This window comes from Hippoglossus stenolepis, chromosome 13, assembly GCF_022539355.2.
Source record: "Hippoglossus stenolepis isolate QCI-W04-F060 chromosome 13, HSTE1.2, whole genome shotgun sequence".
Classification (NCBI taxonomy): domain Eukaryota; kingdom Metazoa; phylum Chordata; class Actinopteri; order Pleuronectiformes; family Pleuronectidae; genus Hippoglossus; species Hippoglossus stenolepis.
This window is the reverse complement of record NC_061495.1, coordinates 17,704,466-17,720,367: the sequence shown is the minus strand read 5'-3', so window position 1 is coordinate 17,720,367 and position 15,902 is coordinate 17,704,466. Positions and strand designations below refer to the sequence as shown.

Sequence of the window (15,902 nt, the reverse complement as noted above, 5' to 3'; positions counted from 1 at the left end):
AACGTTTAATTTATAACGCTAAGTGAGTTTCTTTCGACCCGGAGGCTTTGATGACAAGTGTGGGCGAAGTTGAATTAGGCCAAGGACCTAATATTTGCCCATTGAGATGCTGCTAAAAGATGCAATTTTTAGCACTTTTCAGGTACAACGATGACATTTTTTCCCCCGATACATTTTCCTGTGAAACTAAGTGCGTCCCTGTATTCATGGGTCAGAGACAGACTTAGACTCTGTTTTAAATGTCAGATTTTGTTCCCCTCCTGGATCCTGATCAGGCCTGTAATTACTCTTGGTGTTGTTCCTCTGCACAATCTATTATGCTTATCACGTAGGTGCATTCCGTGCCAGGTGCTCAGGAGGAATTGGGGTGACTTCTCCGAGTTACTGAGGCTGAACAGAGAAGTGGTGGCCAGGAACTTGTCGATCAAAGTGAGACAAAGGCTTGTTTCGTGATTACAAGGAGAGGCTGACACTCCTCTGAGCTTACATCACCTCCCCAGAGGTTGCATAACACAAGGCTCCCATTCCAACAAAGCCATCACCCATCACCCTGTTTCCCTCGCTCGTCTTGCTCGCTTTCATCTGCTCAGAAATACCTGACATGTTACTCTTCCGCCGTGCCTCTCTTCATTGTCAGCCCTTCATCCCATAGGAATGCCATGCATTTCAGGTGTTGTGACTTTCCTGGCATTATCTTTTGTTTTTTGTCTGCCTCTCATCTATACTCGCTGAGTTGCAAGGTCCAGAGGTTCTGAGCCAGGTCTGATTATGTGCATCCGCTGCTCATCCACCAGTTAGAATAATTCTACCCAGTGTCAAACAGTTAAACAGTCTCAGCTATACGTAAATACCAATTACCATTACATAAATACAGTTAATATTTATATGCGCAGTTTAGTGTCAATCGGACTTTTCCAAAATAGAATAAGAGTTTTTAGAAACATCAAGAGAAATATGGGGGTTGTTTCATGTTTAAAACCGCAAAGTTATTTTAATGTCTGAGTTACAACGATTAAAGTGAAGCATCATATCAGAACAAGCTGCTGTCCCAGTCTAGAACAAATCACATCTAACAACAATAGCCTCCTCAGGTTATGATCCTGATGGGGGAATCTTATTTAATGACTTTCTGTGGTCTGATCTCTTTGGCCAGACACCTGGTATGCCTTTACATTTCATTATGTTATAGACTGCATTAGGATGTTTGGCTCTTGTACTTGTGGGTTAGAAATTTCATCAAATCATGTGTTTTTTGCTTTTACAAAAGCAAAATTTCCATTTGGTCTTCTCCAAACTTCCTGTTCCTGAAACAGGACTAAAGAAAAACAACCATCACAGACGAAACAACAGCAATGGTCTGATCTTTTGATAACACTCAGTTATCTTACTTCCTGCTTCTGTCTTTGCTTCACAGATGGTACGTGCCGCTGTTCTGCCTCATCTTTCTGATGATCTGCTGCTACGCTAGGATCATCTGCGTGGCCAATAAGAGGGTAAGTGATCCTCCTGCGTCCAGTGGGCAGCGGCGGCAACCCAACACAGTGGCAATTAAGCTGAATCCAAATGCATTGTGACCTTTTAGAAAACTGACATCAGTGAAAGCTGAGACAGCATTGCCACTTGCCTGTTTTTACATTTCTATGCCTGGGAGGGATGGTCTCCAAAATAATTTTACGTGTGATATATCATTTTACAGTTGGCACTAGGGTGAGAACTAAAATATAAAATACAATTCATGTTTTCTATCATCTGTTGCCATATAAGTAAATGACAGTAACGAGTGGAGATCCTCACAAATGATACTGATTAGAATCCACTGTTGCTGACATTTATGATCATGGTGACCTGGCAAAACACACACACGCTTTAGATAAGCAAACCGGATGTAAACAGACAGGTTGTCTGAGCGACTGAAATTTCAGGTAAATTTCAAGACACACGTAGGTCAAAGGTGAACCAGGTAGTTGGTTTGTGAACTGCAATACGTATTTACAGCAGAACGTTTGAGTAATGGCTGCCCTAGTGATTTGTTTAAAACCTGTCTGGACTCTATTTAGTGAACTTCACTGCATTTCCAGCTCTTTGCAATTAACTTGTGCAGGACAACGACCAAAGGGAATGCGAGCCACAGCTATGAAACTAAGATCCAAGTCATAATGAACCTAAACAATCTTTAAAGCCACTGATATTTCAGATCATCTACTTTTTTGTCTGTAATAACCATAGGTAATAACACGTTTGTATGTCGTCTTTCATGCCACTGGGTGGAAGCAAATTTGGAAATGATAATTCTATGTCTGTAAATATCATCTATTACCTTTCAAATGAATTATTTTCATATTTTGACATTTTGTGTGTTCAAAGTAAAAGTGTGGCTTCTTTAACTTAAACTCATTACCTTTTATTTTTATATAGATTTTTTTTCTCGACATTTTGAAGAATTTCACCGTCGCTTTTTTTTTTTGTGACGGATACTTTTCACTGTTTTGACATTTCAATCACTTAAGTGTCGACCAGAGCAACTAATCTGCTGATAAATCAATTAACCAATTAGTTGATCTCCCAGTGTTGGCTCCGAGCTCAGCAGAAGCCCAGAGGCAGCACTCCATGAAGTTCACATTGCTGCCATTCCCCCCGATCTTACACCACCACAATGTAGCCAAAAAGCCACTGGAGGGGCCACCAGCAGACTTGCGTTGCAACACTGTGTGTGTGGGATTTTGAAATTATTAATCAATTACAGAAAGAGAGGAAGAGAGAACGAGGCTAAAGCCACACTCCGAATGAAGTGGTGAACATTGACATTCTCTGTTTGAGCGTCAGGGACCGTGAAACAGATTTTTGCAGATAGCCGGGCTGCAGACGGGCGTCATCAGAGACAGAAAGCAGGTAGCTAAAGGGAAGGGGGAAAAGAGAGGACTCAGCTCTTTATCATGAATGTGATAAAAAAGAAAGGATGAATGAATTTAGCTGGTTTTGAACCCGCATCTCATAACTCATTCAGCTCACATAATCAGCCGTCTCTCCCTCTTCCTCTTCCTCTTGTCTCTCTGTATCTCTGTTCTCCACCTTTCTCATTTTCACCCTCCTCCTCTTTTTCCTTTTCGAACTCCATTTATCTCTCTGTCTGTCTCTGACTCCTTCCCCCTCTCATTTTTCCCTTTACCCCCCTATTCTCCATTCAGCCTCCACGTCTGTCTCCCTCTCTCCGCCTTCACTCTGCCGTTTTGCTTTCTCTATCATATTTATGAAGAGCTCAAGCCTTATCTCTTTTTCAGCTGCAGGCTGTCTCACTTGAAAGAATTTCAAAAAGCTTTGAAAGCAGGGTAGGTGGCGATGCAACGAGGAAAGGGATAAAGAGGAGGCGGTTGAGCGAGGAGAGGCAGGATGTTAGCCGGACGGAGAAGTTTGTCCGCTCTCCGGAGTCAGAGAGGGGGATCGCAGGATCATGGGTGGAAACGAATCCGTAGCGTGGGAATCCGTTTAGAGAGTGCACGTCTCATACACCAGTAAAACCCTCTGAGTGACTGTGTGAGCTTGTCGTAACTTGAGAGGTTTGAAAGTTAATGAGTCATGATCATGGCAGACATAGATGTCTCAGAGTGTGGTGGTGTGTTTGTTTTACGGATGCGATTTTTTTACATGCCGACTCCTTCCCTCCCTAAGCCTCGTGCCGCGACACTTAACTGGCTGAATTGCTTGCTTTTCTGTGTCGCGGCTTGAGCAAGATTGCAACAAAAGCCGGGCACACACTCCCGAGACCTGGCCGAAGCTCTAATGATATTGCCACTTATTATCAGTGTTTGTTGATTTTGATGGATCGTGGTGCTCAGCTGGAAAGCGAAGGGCCGCTCTGGAACAAGTTTGATCTAATGGCCAAATGGCTGTGGCCGTTTTCCTTTCTTGCGCCGCACAAACACACCACGTAGTCACACATAGATTTACAATGACAATCACATCAGCACACAGAAACCATGGCAACGTTGAGTTAATAAATAGCAGAAGAGCAGAGCTGTTAGTGCGTGTCGTTTACACTGCCATATTGTGCGTGTGCGTGTAAAGCTCACGCAGGCCCTCCAGAGATTTTGTCTGTGATGTCTTGGGTTACGTAAACCTTCTGGCTTCATACCCCCCCTCCCCCTCCCCCCCTCTATCCGCCACCTCTGTCCCACCATTACAAATCCCCGTCTTGTGCACGGGCGTGTGAGTGCATGTGTGCGAGCGTGTGTTCCTGTTCGTGTCTGTTGACATTTTCCGTGCGTTCCCCTGAGAGGGGAGTCAGAGGAAGAGCGGAAAGTATTCCCACGTCGTCTCCAGAGATTTCAGATCTGCCATGTTTGTTCCACTTTTTTTCTTTTTCGTTCACGCTTTCACACAATTTTCTCCCCCTTTCTCTACACACCCGCCGCCTCTCCTTCTTCTTTCTCCTGTCATATTGTGAGCACTTAAAGCTGATCAGTTCCCTCTTTTGTGAAATGTTGGGAGCTCCCTTCTGCCTCTCAACTCTGCACCCTGCTGTGAATTAGACAATTGTGCAGGGTTGAGGGAGAATTGGAACGATTTAGTGTTGGGATCGTAGCCAATGTAATACTTATTCCAGCTTGTCGCTCCAGGCACTGACCTCTAAATCTAAGACCAGTCCTTGGGAATACCAAATTAAATATAACTATATCCTCTCTTTATATTTCTCCGTATTTGTTTATTTTGACCAAAATAACTGACCTGACCTTTTCTTTCCATTTTTTTTCTGTCTTTTCTGAGCAGTTGCAGTCATGGTTGGGAACCTTCAACCCAGAGAGGGAGAGACGAAAGGTAATGGCCTGTCTGATCATCACATTTCTCAACACACACACTCACATATACACACACCAGACACACACACACGGAGCGTGAGGATTAAACTGTGTGCAGGATTAGCTCTTGCGGTCACGCTGGGTAGGTGTCAAACCCAGCAGGGAGAAATTTGCCCTCTTGACTCTCTTCATGTGTGTGTGCTTGAGCGCGTATATAAATGTGGGTATGCACTTACGCACATGTTCCTAGCGTTACTTAATTAACAGTGAACAGAGGAGGAAAAATAAGAACAACGTGAAGACAAGAAGACCCTTCATTATGTCGGCTCTGCTTGTTTACACCGAACCAAACAGAGCCATCAAAATGCCGCCACAGGGTGTGATGTTTAGATAACATACCAGTGTTAAGGAATCGGAGGCGTGACGTGTAACACAACAGCCTCTGTCTCCCGCCATGAAGGCTCTCACTTTTACACAGACATCAATCCAGCAGCGACTACCACCATTGCCAGCTTATTCCCAGAACACCAGTCCCCCCCCCTCATTCTGTACCTTTTTTATGAAATGGCAAGGCAGAATAAAGGTATATCATTCCGGCCTTGAACCGGCTCTATTAAAGGGATGAGATTGAGAAACATGAGGAGTTGGAGGGGAAAAGGTAACGAGCAAGAAAAACATAATTTTGGGTATGCTGCTGCAGTGTTGCGCTGAGGAGCGCAAAACACTGTAGTGTTTCCCATAAATTACCTAGACTGTGGCGACCTGCCATAGTCTAATTTGTCTCACCAAAGTTTAATAAAAAATCTGAATTTTTTACACATTCTCATATGAACATAAAAGTTCTCTAATTTAGTGTTTTACGCCATAGAGCTGTATGCAGTGATCTTTGCCCCGCTGTTTTTTCTCTCTCTATTTTTTCGTCGCTCTCTCTCTCTCTCACAATCAAATTGAAACACATTGACCTTTCTGTCATAGTCGCACTGGCCATTGGCAGAACCAGCAGAAATCATGTGCCATTGCTGGACCATCAAAACATCCATAAAGCTTTTGCCATTCTCAGCAGAATTCATAACATCAGTTGCTTCCACTTTATCTTTGCACCTTCCCATCAAGGGCATTCAGTTCTTAACAGGCGGGTAGACCTCAGCACAACAATCTGCCCTCTCCGTGTACCTGTAACTCAGTTGCGCTTGAAAGCATTTGTATGTGTTCATTGTGCAGTTACAACAGTTATCAGCCCTCATTGGCCGGAGTTAAATTTATTGCTAAGTTTTTTCAGTACCTCTTTGAAGGATTTTTTGTAGTGGGAAGTAGTTCTTCTCTCTCACCAAAAGCTTCTTGTTATGTTATTTCGACTCGGCTCCTGGCTACAGACATTGAAGTGTCCTCCAGCAAGACACTAAACCCTCACTTGCTCAAGCATCGCTATGGAGATGCCAAATCGTTAAAATTAATCATAGCTTCCCCCACAGAGGTGGTCAGTGTTGCAGCACGACTCCTGAAAAGTTTAATATGTAATAGCAGCAATCCCTCGCTGATCCGCCTTGAGTTACCTGCTCACTGTCTCCTCTGCTCTGCTGCCGCTCCTCAGCCCTGCAGGGTGAGGCGTGGAGGGCAGGTTAGGGTTAAGGTTATGTAGATGCTGCCCCTAAGTGGCAGATGTAATCACTGCACACTGAACTGGCGTAACCCTCAACCATGACAGTAGTAGCTGCAACACAAACCCACCGTTCATATAGGCTAATTGCTATGTGTTGCACAGAGTGTAAATAAGTCGGCAGTGGTTTTAATGTCCCCCCTTTCCTTGTATTTCTCTTTCCCAGTTGCTCTCCTCTTTTCAATCGTTTTTTCTTTCTAGCCTTTCACTTTACAGACTCTTTCCCCTCTTTCTTTTTTCCCTCACTCCCTTCCTCTCTCTCTAACTCTTGTTCTCATACCCAGCATGAATAAAGCAGCAAGCCAGGTTCATGGACATGAATATTTAGGAGAGTTTATGCACGCGCTGCGATGCTTTGAAACAACAACAGCCTCCCTGATTGTGCTTGCCAAGCAAGCGACCACTGGTTCCTGTGTGTGTGTGTGTGTGTGTGTGTGTGTGTGTGTGTGTGTGTGTGTGTGTGTGTGTGTGTGTGTGTGTGTGTGTGTGTGTGTGTGTGTGTGTGTGTGTGTGTGTGTGTGTGTGTGTGTGTGTGTGTGAGAGAAAACGAGAGAAAATGATTCCTGCTGGGCGTCTAAAGACCACTGGCTCTGGTGATTTCCATTTTCTTCCTCAAATTCTGTCCGTCTGCCCTCACATGTTCTCCTCTACTGTGACTCGCACACACCCATGCACACATACACATGCACACCTCTCATGTTTTGTGCTGTCACTTCTAGTTCGCTACGTTCGCCATTCTTGATCTTTTTTATTCTCCCCCCTCTCTCCCTGACTCAGCTTGCACCATCCCCCTCACTCAATATGTATCTGCGTGTATCTGGCTGCAGCCATGACGTACATAACTTGTTTCGACAGTTATCGGGGCCGTCAGTCACATGGTTGTGACACATCTGTGTGTTTCTTGAGCGATTTGTTTGTCTTCACGCATGACCACATGCATCCAGTGAGCATCACAAGATCTTCGCAGCAGCACCGGTCAGCGAGGGGATGTACAGAAGAGGGTATTTAAGTTAGACAGACACACACTCTTTCTATAGTTGTGAGGACACTCATTGACATAATGCCTAACCCCAGCCTTATCCATCACAAATCAATGCGTAGACCGAATCAAAACTCCTAAACCTTATGTCTTGACCATCAAACAGCCCTTTAAAGTTGTGAGGACTGGTCAAAATGTCCACACAATGCTGGTGTCAATCCAAAATTTGTCCACACAACTGTAGAGTGATATGTAAACACACACACACACACACACACACACACACACACACACACACACACACACACCTTTAAACACATTTGCACAACTGCACACAGCCACTCAGTCCTGTCGGGTAGCAACAAAGCTGCCTAAGCAAACAGCGAGCCTGTTGTTCGTTATCTTCCCGGGGTGTTTGTTTACCAAGCCACACAAGCCTTGCCTTGAGTTGTGAGATGTGTGTGTGCGCGTGTGCGTGTACTTGCATACGCAACCTTGTATCTTGTTGAGCATTACCTCTGCACTTGTGTATCCACTGTATTCTGATTTTACATGTCACCAACATCCTAAAGAATAAGCTGCAAGGACAGTTTGGTTTGTCAAGAGCTCTTAAGGACGACACATGGCTTCGTCAAAACACATCCAGCTTCTTTTGTAGGGATGGACTCTGCAGCTGCTGGATAATCAGCGATACTTCTGGTTGCTTTCGGGTTTTGATTGTCCCTGAAAATCTTTTTGGGTTTAAGAAAACTCATTAGGCAGTAAAAGTATTACATTTTTACCTCCGCCAAAGTCCATTTGTGGTTTTTTTTTTTTTAAGTTTACACAAACACTACATGACAGATTATCATGAAACTTGGTGGAAGGATGTAGTATGGGTAAGGGAAGAGGCCAGACAATGCTGCTGTGGATCCAGATCAGAGGGCAGAATTTTCTTCTTGGTTCTCTAACATAAGGTTTGGGTGTTTCTGTTTTTTACATTTCCACTCTTTTCCCCGGGGAATAATTGGATCTTGATGAAAGAAATCTGGCACATAAGGTGAAGGATTTATATCACTGTGTGAAGTTTGGTGCTGCCTGATTTAATTTAAGGGGACTTGGTTAAGGTATAAACTCTACTGAGTGCCATTCTAGTTTAAAATAGTTTTATTAGCACTTTAAGGATTTTTAATGAATGTTGGCTTAAAAACTAAGATGGAAAGTTGTCTAAACAATATCACATACAACATTATAATTTACTAATACACTATCAACATTTTTCCTGAAAAGAATCAACAAATCACATGAGAAAAACCCTGCGATGGATACAGCGGCTGAAGCAGATGAAGATGATCACAGTGATGAAAATGATCTTGCGCCATGTCTCATAGAGATATGAAAAGTCCTTGAATTTCACTTCGGAAAACCTTTCAAAAGCCCTTTAATTTGGTGCTCACGTGCGTCTGGGAAACCTGATGCTGTTATTTTTAGAACAGATTTATCTCTTGAGATGAGTGCGAGTTCAGTGCTGGGTGGATGGGATGGGTCGCTCTCTTAAACTGTCTGTAATCTAGCATGCACCATGAATGTTAGGACTGGTGTGCCCGCAGCAAATAATTACGGTTTCATTCCCTTCTGCTTCCCGAGCAGCGCAGGGGCCTCTGACACGGGAGGACTGTAATTAAAAACACGAGGCTCTTCCTCCTCCTCCTCCTCCTCCTCCTCCTCCTCCTCCTTCTCCGCTATTCCACATCCTGCCTCTTGCGAAGCGAAATTCCTGGAATGCCTGCCTCTACACCTCACCTAAATTTTGTCTGAGATTACACGTCTCCGTGCGTTCTCTGAAACCCAATTTCTGGAACCTTTCATTCCCCCGCAAAAGAGCTCACCCCCCACCCACCACAAATCTCCCGTCTTTCCCCAGCATCCTTCAAGGTCCCTGCTTACTCTTTTTCTCTCTTGACCGTGAGGCAGTCCTCCCGAGATGCACATAATAAAACACACACACACTTGAGATAATAGGTAGATCTTGACATGTCCGGTGACGTCAGAACTTTCGATAATTATAGAAAAGAACAGGTCCAAGCGTAGTGTCTGAGTTATGCTAAGTTGTCAAATAGGAAGAGGCTCTTATCAGTTGATCACGCAAAGCCTGCATTCGTTACACAGTGGAAACTTGGCTCATATATTCCGTACCCACACACACACACACACTTACGCCAGTAGGCACACACACATAGAGATACAATACCACCGGGGGTCTCTCGTGATTTTCATTTGAATTGTTTAAAATGCCTGCGTTAGAGCTTGCACGCCTCAGGGTCTTTCTGGTGAGTAATTAATTTCTAGCATGTGGGGGTAGAGACCAGAGCTTGTGGGCCTGCCTCTTGGCTCCGGCTGTGTGTATGTGTATACACATCTGTGTGTGTGTGTGTGTGTGTGTGTGTGTGTGTGTGTGTGTGTGTGTGTGTGTGTGTGTGTGTGTGTGTGTGTGTGTGTGTGTGTGTGTGTGTGTGTGTGTGTGTGTGAAGGAGGGAGGGAGGGAGAGAGAGAAGGAAAAGGCTTTGCGCTGGCTCGGCTACTGCGTCCTAGCCTAGGGGAGGGAGAAGGGTTGGGGGGGAGAGAAAAAACAGCACAGCGCAGAAAATCGATCCAGGGGCCGCTCTTCTCAGCCTCTTCCGGACGCAAGAGTCCTCCTCTCCGGGGAATTAGATAACGGCTTGTAAAAGCTCTCCACCGCCAGCCTCTCTCTCTCTCTCTCTCTCTCTCTCTCTCTCTCTCTCTCTCTCTCTCTCTCTCTCTCTCTCTCTCGTCGACTTTTAGCTGCTGCCACATCTATCTGTCTCCCTCCCTGCCCACCCGCCGGCTCTCTGCTCGTCCACAAGATATTGAATTCATTCCGTTCACATAACGGCAAAGTATTGGCTTCCAGTTTAATTGGAATCTGCGTTTCTGCCCATAACTGTGTGGATATTGCGTATTATCAGCAGGTTAATATTTTATTATGTCTTAATTGGCCTTTGTTGTTTTCCTCAGTGCACTGATCCTCCAGTTAAGACACAGACTGTGTGTGTGTGTGTGTGTGTGTGTGTGTGTGTGTGTGTGTGTGTGTGTGTGTGTGTGTGTGTGTGTGTGTGTGTGTGAGAGACAACAAAACATCGGTGTTAATGTAAAAATTCTTCACATGAGTCACTCTTCAGTTCTCTTTCCTCCAGGTTTCGTTGGCTGAGGAGATCAAGCCATTGAAGTGGTATCCCTCCGTTTACCTGCTGGTGTCAATCTTTCCCCTCATCAACAGGTAACACACTCGCACGCCTGCACGGGACATAAACTCCGCGCTCTCATTTTATTTGCATGTTGGCTTCGCTCCGCTGTATTATCTTCTCTCAGCTGTCACCCTCTCCCTCCCCCCTTTCTCCCTGCTCTGCTTTTCCCATCCTCCCCTCTCTCTCTCTCTCTCTCTCTCTCTCTCTCTCTCTCTCTCTCTCTCTCTCTCGCTCTTATCTGAACCCTCACAAAGCTTCACGCTCTCTCTCTCTTTAGCAGCATAAACACTTAAGGAGATTTCGTGTGCCGGTGCCTGAGTATCGGAAGTACGGAGCATTTTATTGGCTTTTTTTTTCACCCAGGGCCTCATCAACTGGGGGCTGGTGTGAGGAGGCGAGTGGTCCAGTAAACGATAACCCCCGGTGCTGTTATTACTCCCTTCCTCCCTCTCCCTCTCCCCGTCTCCCTCCTGCTTTCATTTGCCACCGCTCCCTCCGTCCTCCCTCCCCTTCCCCACGTTGAAACCGGTGTGATTGACAGGTCAGGGTTACTAAGTGATTAGCTGCGGCGGCTCTGCTTGTCGCCACGGCGATGTAGGCGGAGACACAGGTCAATTACAGGGTCAACGTCTTTCAAAGGCGCTGCTCAAACACTGCACCCCCTCCCTCCTCACCTTATCCTCACGCTCTCTCACCCCCCCTCCTCCTCCTCCTTCACCTCTCCATCCATTCCAGCCTCCCACCCCCCTCTCTCCATCCCATGCCCTGGCTGTCGGCTGATGAAGATGACAAACTGCATCCTGCGCTAACCCCAAAACGCCCTCTCTTCCTTCCCCTCCCTGTCCTCACTCCCCCTTTCTTTCCTTCCTTCCCTTCATTAATGTCACTTTCTCTTCCTCTATCCCTCGTGTTACGCTCACATATGTTTCTTACAATCCTTTTATTTCCACTCCTCCTAGCGTGGGCTTGTCGTCTTTCTCCTTCTGTGTTTTTCATGTCAGCTCCCCACCTCTTCCTCCTCCTCCTCTTCCTCCACCACTTCTCCTATCCTCTGCCACACAAAGCCCTCGCTCTCTCTCTCTCCCTCTCTTGAGCAAACAAGCTCTCGCTCGCTCGCTCAGCTCCGCTCCGCTTTGCCTTTCTCCAGAGAGCGAACGAGGAGAAAACGGGAATGAATTGCTCTCTCGTCGTCGTCCTCCACCACCACCGCCTCCACCCCTTCCCTCTCCCCCTCCTCCCCGTCCTCTCCGGCTCAGCAGCGCTGGCTGTATACATCTCCGGCTCCTATTAATTTGTTAGCCTCCCCTCCCTCTTACCCCTTCCCTGACTCACTCGCCTCCCTCCCTCCCACCGGCTCATATCCTCCCCCGCCTTCTCCTCCCCTCTTTCTCCATCTCTCCCTCCTTCCTTCCCTCCCCTCTGCTGAGTGCTGGAGTGTGTAAAGTGTTTGTCACGGTGCCGTGCCGATGTCGCTCTGCTCTGCCGTGTGGAAGCGGCGCACAGCAGACAGCCTTAGTGTGTGTGTCGCTGTGTGTGTGAGTGTGGGTGCGTGTGTGGAGGTGGGTGGTTGGCTTCGTGTCAAGGCGAATGTGCTGTCTCTGCTTGTTGCCGTGTGTGCGTGTGCCTGCCTGCGCACTTGTTTGTCCGCCTCAACTTGAGTGTGTGCTTTTGCGTGTCTGTCCATGAGCATTCCCATGTGTTTGTATATGTGTGTGTGCTGCAGTTTGTGTGTACATGCCTTGTGTGTGTGTGTGTGTGTGTGTGTGTGTGTGTGTGTGTGTGTGTGTGTGTGTGTGTGTGTGTGTGTGTGTGTGTGTGTGTGTGTGTGTGTGTGTGTGTGTCTGAGTGGGGGATTATTTCTATCTGAGCTCCAAAGCCTCCTAAACAGGGCTTAGAGAGACGGCCCAGGGCAGCAGCTAAAGCCGTTGGGTAGAGCTCTCCCTCTCCCTCTCTCTCTTTCTCTCTCTCTCTCGTTCCACAGCTTGCTCTGCATCCCCCACCACCTCTCTCTCTCTCTTTCTCTCTCTGCCATTTCTCCCTGCCCTGATCCATTGCGTTAATACACAGACACTCCTACACACAAACACCATCATGGGCCTTCATCTGCTTCCTCACACACACACACACACACACACACACACACACACACACACACACACACACACACAACGCACACACACGCCACACACGCCACACTCAATTTTAATCTGTTCCAAATGCACACTGGTAAATGTGTTAATTCGACACCAGCTGTTGCGAATTGAAATGGGAAAGCGCTCCTACTTTTCCTCGACGCGCTCTTACACACATGCATGGACGAGTCATTATACATCATTTTGCCACACATCCCTCTCTCTCTTTCTCACTCTCTTTCGCTCCCTCTCTTTCGCTCTTCCTCATTTACTTCCCCTCATTTGGGAGCACAAAAGTAGCACCAGACACTCGCACCTGACCACGTATACCTCCTCCTTCTCCTCTCTCTGCTACTCCTTCTTTCTCCGCCACTCTCCCCTTAGTGTGTGTGTGTGTGTGTGTGTAACCACTGCCCGGGCACGACTAGAGTTTTCACAGTCTGCTTCTCACATCGCCTCCCCTGTGTGCTTTATGGTGTGGGTGTGTGTTTGTTTACAAGGCTTGTCTAGATTCCTACTGAGCGTGCTTGTACGCCTGTTTGCATAAATAAACCCTCTTGTCGGAGCCTCGCTGCTGATTTCTGTGGCTTGATGAGCAAGTGCTCCTCCTGGACAGCCTGCTCGTCTTTTACGAGGACTTTTTGCTCTCCATTAACACCCTCCTCTTTTTCCCCTTTTTTGACACTGAGCAGGGAGAAACTGCCATCCTCATTTAGTGTCCCTTTTTTTCCCTCTCTTCTCTCGCATGCTTTGTCTTAAAGCCCTCTAAGGAAAGACTCCAGGCTGGAGGAGAGCTATTGCCTTAGAGCAATCAGTGTAATATGCCTTGCAGAGAAGTGCTTCAGCGTGGATAGATTGGCCCTGGCGGCGGGACTTGAACCAGTAATGTGTCTGTAACCTTGAGTTCACCCTGTCACTCCAGGAGGCAGCTTGCATCCTCCTAGTTATTCTTAGTTTCCCCCCGATACTGCGTGTGGGTTTTGCGGTGTGTATGGGCCTATACGTGCTTGCAGGGGATTTTTGTATGGGCTCCCTACAGCGCCTAAGCCCCCGCCTTTCTCTGGAGGAGATCTGATTTCCCTGCTCCAGGCAAGCAGGGAGAACAAGACAGTGCGTGCGTGCGTCTGTGTGTGCTTCACTGTGTGTCTGCGCTTTTGTGTGTGTGTGCGCGCAACCGGGGCCGGGCAGACCTTCCCCATCTCCGTTCTGCACTTTGAAAAACGAGTGAGGAAATCTCAGAGCAGCAGTTATTATTCATCCCTCAAAGAGAACGGGGGGAGGAGGCGGAGGGAGGGCGGGAGGGAGGGATGGATGGAGGGAGGAAGAAAGAGAGAGCCAAACGGGAGGGAGTAAGGAGCGGTGGGGGATACATTAACTCTTATCTCACTGTATTCGGCTTTCTGCATCCCAGGATGCGCTTCTTCTCTCCCTCTCTCTCGCTCAGCCCGGCTCTCTCCTTTCTTTCTACGCTCCCTTCCTTCCGCTCCTCGCCTCTGCGCCTCTCGGAATATCTTGCATTCAGCGCGCGAGGATGTGTGTGTTTGTGCCTCCGTGTGTGTAGGCTGGTGTGTGGTTTGTACTGTATACCCTAATATCTTTTGTGGTGTATTTTGTTTACTTGAACAAGTGAGCTGCTCAGATGCTGAAAGGCGGTATGCAAGGTTCCAACTCTCGTCTTTGTTTGTCTGGGAGCTTTTTTTTATTTATCTATCACTTCACATTCAATTTACTGTATGAGAGTGGCAGCATTGGCCTGTTTACTAAAATAAGTTTTGAACTTGATACAGCTGGCAGGTATTTGATTTCCTTTTTGTCCTTAGATTCGGAGGCAAAAGTGGGGGTCGCAAAGAAAGTCAGGATTAGCCCACTTTGAATATGATTTTATACACTGCATTAGAGCCCGACCAATATTTTTCCTTTCTTAATAAAGTTTATTGTTAAACTATAAAAGATGAAGACTCGATTACATTTCTTAGTAATTAGTGTTCGATAACAACATTTTTGACTTCATATCAAAATTTTTAATATATATTGGCCGATCGGCATCAGAAATTCTCTATGTCCTAATATCGTATCGGCATCAGTCCCCAAAAATCCGTATCTGTTGGGATCTGGTGTCTATAACCACCCTTGCCTATGTAATAATTTAGTCGCATACATTGTCTTATGAGAAAGAGGTCTCAGCCTATTGTGTATATGTGAGATTATATTTAGAGGATATATAGCCATGTTTACCGCGTGTGCCCACGTGTGTGTTCTTGTGCCTTTGTATCTCAGGCGGCGACTGGTGTGTAATTGAAGACGGCGAGCTGCGCTGCCATCCGTCTCCCATTGAGCAGCAGCGATGCTCCGCTATTAATCCCTGTTTAGCGAGACAGCAAGTTGGCCTACAGGGCTGTGTAAAGTGCAGGCTCGCACAGGGCAGGAACCCACACCAATGCTGGACACGCGCGCGCACGCACGCACACGCACGCACACACGCACACACAGGCAGAGGCTCGTCATTCATTATCGTAGTGGATACACACACTCTTTTTATATATATATATATATATAATTTATACATAATTGCATGCTTCTGAGGTGAATATGCAGATATGAAACATTCACATACAAACACATATATACACACAAACATTAACAGACATATACAGTGAATAAACTATATACGGACCCACACGTCCCTGTAGACAGACATATGAAGCATGCTCTACTTTACAGATATACAAACTACATACAGGCACATATAGTCATATTCATACAATCATATACACGCACATGCTATACGCACACAAACGGTAGAGGAGATACTAGATAACCTCTCTCGCACACACTTGGGCACAAGCACACATTCACAGACGCATGCAAAGATAAACACACGCGCACACACACACACATGCACACGCACACCACACACACATATACACACACACACCCCGTTCCCCCTCTCTCTGCTCTTTCAGGCACGTCTTTAAATATTCATCACTCTGGCTGCTCTGAGAGTGCCGTAAACGCTGCCTCACACTCCAGGGAATCGCTAAAGCCTACTCTATCATCTGCTCTCCCTCCTTCCTTCCACTCTTTCTCTCGCTCTCT

The 15,902-nt window shown here is 46.5% G+C and overlaps 1 protein-coding gene across 1 annotated transcript in view; it reads left to right on the top strand.

The window, feature by feature from the left end:
* si:dkey-100n23.5 (cyclic AMP receptor-like protein A) overlaps window positions 1-15,902 on the top strand; it is a 49,013-nt gene that overhangs the window by 15,249 nt on the left and 17,862 nt on the right. The window contains exons 9-11 of the mRNA XM_035175063.2: window positions 1,415-1,493; window positions 4,765-4,812; window positions 10,624-10,706. Coding sequence (XP_035030954.2) covers window positions 1,415-1,493; window positions 4,765-4,812; window positions 10,624-10,706 — 210 coding nt within the window. The remainder of the gene's footprint in view (window positions 1-1,414; window positions 1,494-4,764; window positions 4,813-10,623; window positions 10,707-15,902) is intronic.